This window comes from Plasmodium coatneyi, chromosome 11 (assembly GCF_001680005.1).
Source record: "Plasmodium coatneyi strain Hackeri chromosome 11, complete sequence".
Taxonomy (NCBI): Eukaryota; Apicomplexa; class Aconoidasida; order Haemosporida; family Plasmodiidae; genus Plasmodium; species Plasmodium coatneyi.
Window position 1 is genome coordinate 521,442 of NC_033566.1, and position 12,612 is coordinate 534,053.

Consider the following 12,612-nt stretch of genomic DNA (forward strand, 5'->3'; position numbering starts at 1 on the left):
CCGTTTGCTGCTTACCGAATTATTTCATTTTTCCCGGAATATTTTAAAATTATTCTTTGTGCTTTTTAAAATATAATTAAATTTTTTACAGTGTAATGTTAACGTTTTCTATTTTTCCGCTTTTGCCTTTTTTTTTTTTTTTTGTTATTTTTGTATATAACTAGTTGTACTTATGAAGAAATTTTGAATATTATTAATTATCCCCTAATGTAGAAGATGTTTAAATGCATACAAAAATGTATATGTGTTTTCCGTGTGTATCCACGCGCTCACGCACTGCACGTACAGGCAACGGGAAGGAAGAAATCAGAATAGTGGAGCATCTCTCATACCCCAATTTGTGGACAGTCATTTTTCCGGTGTGAATTCTTATCATCCACCTTTTTTGCCTTATTGCTTTGTACCCTTGGGATCCTTTAATCCCCTCACCCCCAAGCGTAGATAAGCAAATTATATTAGCGTTGCTTTGCTATTTTCTGCCTATTTCATGGGTGTATAAAAAAGAGAAAGGATTACCCTAACCCTTTTTTCCAAAGCCGGACTTACATTTTGAGGATCCATTTTGTGATGTGCACCAAAAAAGAAAAGAAAAAAATAAGTAAACTGTCTAACGCTTAATAAGCGATTCGACTAATTGGGGCCTACTCCCATTGCAGCAGTGCAAAAGTGGAACATTGCCCCCATCAGCTTAAACAAATGAACGGAACGAAAAAAAAGGAGATGAAAGTTCTTTACCAAATAATCAAACGTGGGAAAGCAGACTTAAACGGGAACATAATGAAAAAAAAGAAATGCTTCCCCAGATGTGCGTATATGTAGTACTGTTATGTCCCGGGTTGCCCCCCCCCAAAAAATGCAGTTAATTTTCCACCTTCCCTCTCCAATGCACTAATCACCACGTGTTCATTTATCCATGCAGTTGGGTGGCCCACCTTTTGCCTTTTTCTCGCGCAGTTTTAACAACGTCTCATAGTCGGTCGTCTTAGGGTCATAGTCCTCCTCATAGTTCTTGTCCTCTATGACGTACAGCTTCACATCTTTGTCGCTTATGTAGATTGTTTTGTAGTACCAAAAGTTGAGTTTCCTGAAATTTGGAAGGAAGAGTATATGTGTGTGTGTTGGGGGGATGTTTCCGCGTGGGAAGTCCCCATCAGTTCGCAAAAAAAAGGTTCTTTAAATGCCTTACGCAAACTGGCGTGATAAAACAATTTGGGGTAATCCCGCAGTGGTGATGCTGGATGTGCCCCCCTCTTGGTCAATCGCAACTTACGCTTGCGGCTCATGCTCCAGGAAGAAGCTCTTGAACTGCTCGGAGCAGATAATTTCGCCAGGAATTCCATTCGATTCTATCTTGTTAGCTATGAGAACATCCAGGCCCCACATGTCGTACCTAATTCTGACCGACCCGATGATGCCCCCCACGCAGGATCCGTAGTGCAAACCGATCCTCATGTTAAAATCGTGCTTGTTAAACTGAATTTTAATAGTGTTAATATTATGTAGAATCAGTTTAGCTAGCTTAAAAATGTTCAATATCCCATCGACAGCTTCACGCTCATCTGTGATGGAAGAGTTGGGTTGGCTAGTGGCAACGTAGGCATCCCCAATGGTGAAAAGTTTGTACAGTCCCAATTTTATAGTATCCTTGTCTATCTTGGATATTAATTTTTGTAATAATTTTAACACATCCTTCGGAGGAACAGTTTTGCTCCACCTCGTGAACCCTACAATGTCGGCAAATAGAAAAGCGATTTTTTCATGACTGTAGGTTAACTGTAAATTATCATTTTGGTATTCTTCCAAAACTTGTCTCGGCAATATCCTAGTTAAAAAGTCATGTGACGTTTTCTCCATCCGGTTCCTTTTCCTCTTAACTAAAAATTGGGTCCTGTCTAAATATTCAGTGTACCAAAAATATAAAATGTTGATGAAAAGAATTAGGAGGATGCTGGAGCATATTCTTATTTCACACAAATGTATTTCAAACAATTTCGAAAAAGAATAAATCAGAAAAACGAAAAAAAACACAAAAAAAAAAAACTTATGTTTAAATAACATATTCTTAATAAATATCAACTGCATGCAAATGATCAGTTCAGTTGCGTCTTTCATAAAGAATAAAGATCTCGTGCTCAAATTTCCAACAAGGTTACTATAATGGATACACGACAGGTCCATAATGATAATACACCATGAGGAGAGGAAAATGTTTAAAATAAAAACCGTCCACATCATCTTGCTAGAATTCTTCTTATATTCCTTCAACTTAATTTTCAGTAACAACCATATGAATGTTATTATAAATAGGTAAATACATCTTATTAGCCAAATTATTACAATAAAATCGTTTACTTTCAGCTTGTGATCATAGTAGGATAATTCTATCACGTTACATAAACTTATGATCATTTCCGATATGATAAATATTATTATTAGTTTTTTAGTCAAGTCAATGTTAATTATTTCTCGGTAGTACCCTCGTGTGTATTCTTCTTCCAACTCTTCATCATTAAATTTGTAATAAAACCTGTTAAAAATGCTCACTTTTTTTTTCCCCACTTCAAGGGTAGATGTCAATTTTTTTAGAAGCTTATTTTTATTATAGTTGTCAAACTTGTGGGCGAAGTTGACATTCTTGTTGCTTGTAGTTATGCTTGTCTTCATCCGTTCTTCACTCCTATGTGGACCCCCACTGGGTAATGACTGGTCTCCTCTAGTCAACTCCCCTGTGCGCGCATGCCCAGACGGACTCCCTCGCTCACTCATGTCCATGCTTTTGAAGTACTTTCTAAACGCATGATTCACCTTTGTTAACACACCCTTCTTCTTCTTAACCGCGGGGCTATAGGTGAAAAAGTACTCCTTCTTTGCGGAACTGTGTGGTGGTCCCCCGTTCGGACCGCTGTTCGTCTCGTTCGACTTCAAAGCGCAGGAGCTCTCACCCCCGAGGCCCCCCGAGCTCAAACTCCTCTCATCCTTCAAGCTGTAAAAGCTTATTTTTTTTTGCACCATTTTTTTCTTCTGCAGTTTTGATTTTTCAACTTTTCCACGCTCCACAGTGGAATCGTGTGACCTTCCTGGGGGGGCCTCCCTATGCGCATTGTCGTCTCTTACCCGAGATCCGATCTCAACAGCGGAAGATTCTACACGGCCTGCCTGCTCCACCCTGTCAAAATTTACCTCTTTCTTTTTCAGCAAATCGTTTTCATCGAACTTCGTTGGGCGGTTCTCTTGATCCTGACGCTGCTTCACCCGCGTTGCATTTTTTCTCGATTTTTTTTTTTTTTTTTTCCTTTTTGTGCGTTCTTCCTTTTCGAGTGAGGGTATGTTGCTCCCCATGGCGGCGCCCAGAAGAACCTCCTCCCGTAAGAATCTATGCCTCCTTCTTTTATGGGCCTGTCTATTTTGCGTAACGTCCCCACCACTGGACGCAACACTTCTCCTGTGCTTCTTTTCGCAGCCCGTTCTGTCTTTCTCCTGTTCGACCTGTTCGCCACCGCTCATTCGGGCCGTTCGTTCCAAGTTTTCCCTTTTGACATTTCTTACGCTCTTCCATTTTTTTGCATCAGGAAAGTGATCATCCCGCTTTGTTAGCAAACAGCTGCTGGCTCGTCTAGGCAGGGGGGCATCATGAGTAAAACCCCTTCCCTGATCCTCCTCCTCCCCCCTGCTGTCGCTCGAATGAGGGAAACCATTCCGCGCGTCTTCACAAAAAGTGTCATTGCAAATTTTGGTAGCCGTGTCTTCGTCCTTCCTTTCTGCTTGGTGCTTCCAGTGACGAAAAAATTGTCTGCGCGTCCCACTTTTTGATCCGCCATTTTGTGCAACATCGTATGAGAGTTCCCCCTTTCCTCGCAATTTTTTTTTTTTTCTTTTTCCCCCTTTTATTGCATTATTTTTTGGGAAGAGGAATCCCTGCCTGGGAATGTGCTGAATATCCCCTTGGAGGATGTTCCTCTTTTTCCTGTATATTTTGGTAAACAGATCGTCAAAATTTATGTACCCTTTGCTCTGCCTTAATTTCTCATCATACAAGTAGAACTCCGATTCTGTGGAGTATTCCCAGTTGGATGAGAAGCTTCCATTGACAAAATTGTAGGACACACCCTCTTCGTGTGTTCCCTTCCGTTTACCTGCTTGTTCTTCCCTCTTTGCCTTTTTCTTCTTCTCCCCCTTTTTTAACTCATTAGATTGTTTAAGTATGTCTCCAAGATAAAAATGGGGCGCGTAAAATTTACGCTGGTAGTTCCTCCTCTCCTTTATGTAGTTCTTTATAACCCCATCTGGTGTATCAAATTGGTGCATAAACTCGGAGGAATGTTTTTTCACAACGGCTTCACTCCTTCTCACCTTTTTGATACCCTCCATCTGGTGCTCCTCTTCTACATAAGGGGATGTAAAAAATTCATCCGACTCTTTTGTCCCCCCAGCAATTTCCTTTCTTAAACCTACTGGCGATTCGAAGTCGTTTAAATTGTTTCTTCGCACGCTGTCTGCTAATTTTAGCTTATCCAAACTAAGATACTTGGATTTCCTATAGTTAAACGCTCTTGAATACGTAGGGAAGTCATTACTTTTCATACTGTCACTTGCGTTGTCTGCTTTGTTGTAATAGTACCAGTTGTCTTTCCTAGAAGAATCGCTTCCCCTTTCGTACACATCCAGTATCTCTTCAATTAGTGTACTTCGGGCATCAATTTGGTGTGCATTTCCTCTAATCCGCCGTTCCTTCTGCTTCTTTTTTTTCGGGTGCAACTTTTCCGTTGCATCCTGCATGGGGAGATCATCTTCCCTGTGGGAGGTTTGCATCGCCCGCCGTTTCCCCACATAGGCATCTTCCACGACGCCACTATCTATGTGTTCCTCTTCCATCCCCTCGTCCGCCTTCCCAAACAGCGTGGAGCTTGAAAATCCCACGTCCGAATTCTCCTCGATTTTCTTCACATGGTCCAAAATGTCGACCAACAAGTAGGTTCTCATTTCCCCCTTTCCCTTAATAAACATCTTGCGCTCCTTCCACACCAGGGACGTGTCATCCTCTAGATATTTATACGTATCGTAGGACACGTGAATATGATCTGTAAGTGCAGTGGACTTCATTCTAGACGCCGTGTTGACTGTGTCTCCAAAGAGTGAATACTGCGGTTTGACCGACCCGATGACGCCACTGATAGCTTTTCCCGTGTGTATGCCAATACGTAAGCTAATATTTTTCTGAGTATACCTATCATATTGGGTATCTTCCCCGCTTTGCACTGGCAGCGTATAACTACTGCTATGCTGGATGTGGTCACTTCCCACGTTATTCTTCCCCCCATCCAGCACCTTATACGAAATGTAATATTTAGCGCTGAGCTGCGCGATGGCAAGCTTGATGGCGCACCTCGTGTCATACTTAATTTTGTGCACGCAGTCATTCTGCTTTTCACTCAATCCTGAGGCAGCCAGGTAAGATTCAAACACCGTCTCAATCTTAATGCAGTTAAAATACTTTATGCACTTGTCAAAATATAGGTATAAATTGTCTAACGTTTCTACAAGGGCATGTGGCTGCAATGTCGAAACCATACTTTGAAAATCATCAATGTCGCAGAAAATTACGGATATTATTCCTCTATCCTCTCCAGATATATTCTTGCCAACCATTATCCCATCGGCCTTGGGGTCGCTTATGAGTAGGTATTCTACCAAAAAGCTAGGTAGCATTGTATGCAATATTTCAATCTGCTTGGTTAAATTAACCTTCTGTTTATATCTAAATAGAAACTTCTTTTTTAGGTAGTAAATTTCGTAATATTTCATGGAAAGGCAAATGAAGGTGAAGCTTAGTATGCAAATGATGAAGGTCACTATTTGTTGTTTGCACAGACATGAAATATTAACCTCCTCCAAGTGGTGTAAACTCAGATACGGATTTTCGCAAAATTTCGCACACATAGAACCTAACGCTCTGTTCTTCTCGTAGTACACCCAACAGGTTAATACCAACACGAGGGTGCATATTATTATCCCTTCTAATATTTTGAACGAAAGAAAAAAAATGTACGAAACGGTAAAGGAGTACACTACCAACATATTGATGATGTCGTTACTTACATTCTCATACAGCTCCAAGATGAATCCAAATATGAGTACCAATTTTCCAATAAAAAAGAAGAGCGTCGAGTTGGACCTGTTCCGTAGCCTTATATAAACCATCCAAATCGTCACGAAGAAGTAGTACAGGATTAAAAAATACGTCAAAGCGGTTAGCGAAAATCTTACACTCTTCGTACATTTCGAAACAACCGCTTGTACAAAAAATATTATAAAAAAAATGGCAAATAAGACAATTCCTATCGTCCTCAATTTTAGCTTGTTTCTCTTTTCGTATGTGTTATATTCCAAGTTTAACTGCTGATTTCGGTACTTTATGTTTATGCCTATAACTTTTCTAAACGTCTCGTAGATGAATTTGGTCTTCTTCGTTCTGCTGTAGTACGTGTTGTTATCTCTTATGCTATATTGCTTCGGCGTCGGGATGAATTTTTTCAAATTTGCATTCCCTTCCGGGTTGAGTGGACCATGCGCCCTGTCCTTTACATTACCACTTATGTTATCCTCTGTTGTGTTCTCCTTTGTGGACTTTTTCTGGTCTCTCTTCAGTACGTTCTCCCGGAAGTAGTCTGCTATGTCAGGGTAAATTCTGCAAAAGTGGGTAGATACATCGGAAGGAATATGACGGATCGAAAAAAGAAAGGGGCGAACACTCCCATGGATGAACCCACAGGGAAGCTAACTCATTCATAGCGAATGTTTCCAACCGTGTGTAAACGAACGCACCTGTTGATGATAAACTTGGCCGCCTTGTCTATGAAAAAGTTTATATACAAAATGGGAAGAAGAGACAGCCAAAAGTAGCAGTCCTCCGTGTGGAACAGACTCAATTCACACTTCCCTATTTTCAAACAGTCAAATAAGGTGTACACATTTACGTATATAAATAGGAAGCAGATGATAAGAACTGCCAGGATGAAGAAGTACAAGTGCCATGTTCTGGAGAGCAGCAAAATCTTCTCTGACGTTATAAAAAAATTCAGGATGAATATGTGGAAGGTGAATGTTCGATGTGATATCAGGGGGAACACGTGCACCTTCATGATGTAGTACGAGATCAGCGAAATCAGCATGGCTTCCAGGATGGTTAAAATTATTATCGTGTTGTTTAGGATGTACTTCCTTCTGGCCTGTTAAACAGGAGGGGGGCGACGGAGGGTGTCATTAATTGGCACTGTTTTGGTGTGCATATGGAGTAGTTCATATTTATCACACAGCAAAACAACGTCGCATACGCGCAGCATGTTCTCTGCGTGCACGCTACATGCACGGTGCAACCCTACAAACTGATAGATGTAGGGGACGCTCCTGATAAACTTGTAGGGCAAATCTATTTCGTACGCTGAAAATGCTATAATGAGCAAATAATGAAAAACGGCAAAAGTCGTCTGGGTATACAAGATGGACGAGGTGGACGACCCGGAGAAGAAATTATCGAAGTTGTGGAAAAAGTACAGCGAGACGATGGTGATTTTTAGGTATATTATCCAGAGGAAGGACCGGCTGCAGGGGGGAAGGGAGGTATGCAGTATCACGAAGGGGTGTGAAACGAAAAACAATGGTAGCACCATCACTTTAACCCACTAAAATGCGCCCTTAGATAAACCCCTCACAGTCCCCTCCTTTTTGTTAGTGAAGAGAACACTTTCCGTTATTACCTGAGCGAAATTTTGTTCAGCCGTCCCAGAATAAGCAGGTCGATAATGTACCTAAACTCCTGCAGAACGTAATCCGATATGCTATAGAGCACATTGACCCGCTCGTTCAAATTTAGACACACACTGATTGTGGTGTTCTTCAGTAGATAGGCGTCATTTAGATTCGACCCCACCCCTAGGATGGTCAATCTGGGGGTAGTTAGGGAGAGCACTTTTTTTATAATTTTTCCCTTGGTCTCATTATCCATCTTGCAAAACAAAACGACCGTAGCTCGCATGGCTATGCAAAGGAACATTTTCTGCAGTGTTATAATTGGTGGGGGAGAGGCGAATCAGTATAGAACATTCCTCGTGAATGAACACGTGTAGGAGATTTCCCCATTTTAGGTCACCCACACTATCATGAACGAGATGCACAGGGGGCACCTGTGTCACGTGCAGAGGGACTTACCATGGCGTGCGCATTGCTCATTATATTTTTTATACTAGCGTCGTTTATTGCGATGGCGTAAGACGTAGAGTTGAGTTTATCCAGGGAGAGGGTAAAATTGTTGAACAGAGCATTGGCCATGGTATCCATGCTGTCATCACGTTCCTCCTTCTGCACATTGTTGGTGCTGTTCGCACTGTCCGTGTTGTCCACATTTTGTGTGCATTCCCCCGCTTCATTCTCCTGTGGATTAAAAAAGTTAATTACAAATAAGTTCGAATTGGAGGCAATCAAATTACATTCTAGTGCTGTCAAGTAAGTGTCCTTGGAATACTCATTGGTAAATATCCACGAGCGGATGTCAAATTTGGCCAAGTCGAGAAAAGTTTCCTCCACCCCTTCCTTCAAGTCGTTCTTCAATCCAATCATCCCAACTACTTCTAAATCGTTAAATAAAAACATTTTCATTAAATCGTAGAATCTGAAGGACAACCTGCTGTTGTTGCTATTCCGGATGCTCTTCAGAAGGAGATATTTTCCAATGTCCTCATTTTTAATCTCCTTCTTGCAGATCAGAATAACCTTCAAATAATTCATGGTGTACATTTTTATAATTTTTTTTATTTTATTTATGTCATTTTTGGCTAGCGATAAGTAGGGAAGAATGTTGAAGTCGTAGCCACGCACGTAGAGGATACCTTTGTCTAACTCCTTTATGTCTTTTAAAATACACATGGAGAATTTATTGCTCTTCAAGAAATCATGAAAACAGATCAAATGGTATTCGTGGCATTCGTTTTTTAAATTATAAAAAAATAATCTGTTCTTATAGCAGTATACTTGATACCCTATATTCTTCACAATGTTATACAAGCATATATCTTCATATTCAATCGTGTGGAAATTTTCTTCATCAGCTTTTTCTGCATGTTTATCATTTTTCTCATTTTCCATTTCATGGGTGTTTTCCTTCTCATACTTCACATATGCGTCATTGTAACTTTCACTCTTATATTCCTTCATTCCCATGTCTAGACACTTTTCGTTGTAGATAATGACTCGGTTACATCCGCATATTCCAAGAATGAACTCTTCTATTTTGTCCGCCTGGTCCTCCCCTCTCTGCGCGTCTTCTATGACCTCTTTGCAGTTGTAGTTGTTCTTGAAGTTCTCGTAAAATTCTGATCTCAGGGGGGGAAAAAACGGGGTTTCCATGTTTTCTCTTTTTTCTTAGCAGAGTCCCACGAATGAGGGACAACCATGCTAGGGGGAAGAACCTTCCTCTGCACGGATGCACATATATAAGCATGCCTATACATATACACATTTTCCTCCTTGCGCGTTGTACGGCTCATTCCTGCCCTACGGTTGTAGCCCCCATTTAGTTTAGACTTTACGAACGGCGTGAGCTTCACGCTCTTGTTCAAAATTTCCTCCTTCAAGTAACTCCTATATTTCTCCCTCAACACCATCGACAAGTCATCCACGAACGGGTTGTAAATGGGAGCGATGCGGTTCTGGAATATTTTCAGGAAAAGCCCCAAGTCCCTCGACGGCAAGAGCACGTTCTCGGGGTCCTTGAAAATTCTTTCGTCCAGGTTTAAAAGCTCTGCCACGTTCCTTCTAAAGAATCGCGCCAGAAAAGGAGGGCACATAATGTGTGTGTGTGGAATCGGAACGAAATGGCCACGTTTTTGTAGAATTGTTAAAACGCGCTCTTTTTCATGTTATCCTTTTTTTTCACTTTCCCTCTCCCCCATGCGCACCTTTCGCCGTCCAGGATGTTCAACGTGGGCAAGCGGAACTCCCCGCCCGAATAGACAAAGTCACCTTTGGCATACACAACGTTGTTCACGGCGCATGACACAAACAGTTCCTTCTTCTTCACAAGAATACCATTTCGAGCTGTTGCCAGCAGGTCCACAGCCCCTAGTGCATCATTCTTGTTTTTATTAAAAACCTTTGGCTTCTCACCGTTCGGGCCTTCCTTCATTCGCAGGTCGTTTTCTGTGAACAGGGGATGCCAACAAACGGTTTTATTCTAATTTGGGTTTGCCTTCTTATCGGCAGGGTGACACAGTTTTGCGCAGTACATGGGGAAGCTTATCCCTGTCAATAGGACCACCTACTAGGTCTATTTTCACCCATTTTAGACGCACCTATTTTCAAACTCTGGATGATATATATAAGGCTCTTCTCCGAGTAAATCATTATCGGAAGCACCAAAATGTATAGCCCAATGAAGTCCTCCAAAACGGTTAAGAAGGTATCATTCGTCTTCTGGTGAAACTCACGTGTGCGATATAACGTCAGCTTTATTATAATACTCAGGAGGACAAAAAAGAAATACATGAAAATTAAGTAGTACACTACGTTGTTCATTTTTATACAGAATGTTCTGCTTTCTTCTGTTTTTTGGGGAATATTTAAATTTTTTTTTGTGTCAGCTCCGGTGTATACGACCACTGCGTCGATGTATTCTGCCCCTTTCAGGATGGATGCTTGAGGGAGAGAAAAAAAAGAGCGGTGAGTATCTACATTGATGTTGTTACAGTAAGTTTCCTTTTAAATGGGACAAATGAGCAGTTAATGTCATTTTTTTTTTTCCCTTTCCCTATCTGCTCATTTGTGGTTATATTCGCCTTTTCGAATTTTCCTTCTTTACATTGCAGAGCGAAGTTCTCATAGCTTAGCATCAACGACCTCGGGTGTTTGTCCAACTTGAAGTTCCCCTGAAAACAGAATATGTTCTTGTTAGGCAGTTCGCATCTAATGAACCCGTTAATTTCTGACAGCATTTTTAGATAATCCCTGTCGACTAAGTTGGGGGGAAGGGGTAATTTACAAAACCTTTTTAACTATTAAAAATTTTTTTTTAACAATTTAAAAGGCGCTAACCGTTACAAATGTATATGTAAAATCACACATGGGAGCAGAAACCAATGCAGCTGAATGTACACGCTCGTACTTTTGTACTTATCCACTGGGTACTTAATGCTCTTCCTAAACAATCCATCAATTTTAAAAGAATCCACCATAGCATTTAAATTGTTTTTAACGTATAGGATGACGGCATCTGCTGGAAATTCGTCGCCTTGGAATACTCTAATAATGTCTCCCACCTTTATGTCTTTGGTTGTGACCTGAATAGGGGGCATTTTGTGTCACATGTTGTTAGATCATACGTGGACAAGAAGTGTCGTTAGAATTGTAGCGTGGTTCGCAGTTTTCCCAGTTGATCTATTCATGCTTCGCTTTGCTCCTCCTCCCCTTGCGTGACCGCTTTGACCACACACACCCTTGGGTACCTTTTCAAAGTGAGACATCTTCGGCACTATCCTCAGGTAGCACTGCGAATTCGCATCCTTTATATCCTTCAGATGCTTCAGCTCGTAAAGAGTTTCCGTCACCACCAAAATGGCAATGTTTAGAAACATAGAAATGGCCGTATCCATAAAAATAAACTTTTTCGTTATCCCTTGGCTAATTTCGGAAAATACATAAACCGTTAGGAAGAGCGAGTATACGATGACCGCGTCTAGCGATATCAGTCTTCGGATAAAGTTATATAGCTGCAAATGGGGATGAAAAAAAAAAATTACCACTACATAGAAGCATATTTAATCTCGCAACATTTTGTTCAAAAAAAAGGAAGGAAAGAATCAGACGAAAGTGCGCATGCACATATGCATATTAAATTCGAGTGTTATAAATTTGGAAAAAAAAGTCCTCACAGAGAAATTATATATTCTAAAATAATTTCTACAGAATTTTTGCAAGTCATCTTCTGACGTTGGGTTGATAACAACTTTTCTGTAAATGTTGTTGCCTGTGCCTATGTATTTTCTTTTTCCGTCTAAATGCTGCGAAGGCGCGGGGAAAAAGAGGGGCATACGCGCATGTTCTGAGGCTAGAAGGGCGAGCACCGCGTTGAACAGCTATTCCTTCGTTGCCATGATGCGTTACATCGCTCTCACTCTGCTTCTATGCTGTTTTCTCTTCTTTGCTACCATTTTCCCTGCTCACCATTAGCGTCAGAGCCTCCGTCTTCATCCTCTTTGTGCTCTTCATTTTCGCTCTCTCAAATGTGGGAAAAGATCAATATGACGCGTAGAACCTTCACACTGTTTGAACTCACGGACATATCGACGGATGCCAAATAAAAAGAAATGTCACGTAGGAGTTTCACACGGTCTGTGCGTGTGTGTGTGTTTTTTTTTTTCTTAAATGAGTAAAATTGTGATAGACGACATGGAAAGAGAAGCTGGACGCTCCTCTATCATGCACGTGCAGTCCCTATATTTTTGCTTTTATCTTTTCTTCGCAGTATTGTAAATTTTTTTTTTTTTTTTTTCTTTATGCAGATTAGGGGAAGGGATGCAGAATGAGCCTCATCAAAATGGCATGCAACTCGGCTAAGTCATTTTT

General features: G+C 41.0%; 1 protein-coding gene across 1 annotated transcript; it reads right to left on the reverse strand.

Moving 5' to 3' along the window:
• Positions 1-903: 903 nt before the first annotated feature.
• PCOAH_00032880 (Guanylyl cyclase) lies at positions 904-12,255 on the reverse strand (the record flags this gene model as incomplete). The annotated part of the gene is made up of 14 exons (XM_020060083.1): positions 904-1,084; positions 1,271-6,685; positions 6,823-7,226; positions 7,380-7,599; positions 7,755-8,053; positions 8,206-9,365; positions 9,533-9,807; positions 9,951-10,191; positions 10,314-10,685; positions 10,850-11,002; positions 11,153-11,327; positions 11,493-11,756; positions 11,919-12,047; positions 12,211-12,255. The coding sequence occupies 14 exons, from the start codon at positions 12,253-12,255 to the stop codon at positions 904-906; spliced, it is 9,333 nt and encodes a 3,110-aa protein (XP_019915795.1).
• Between the last annotated feature and the right edge of the window lie 357 nt (positions 12,256-12,612).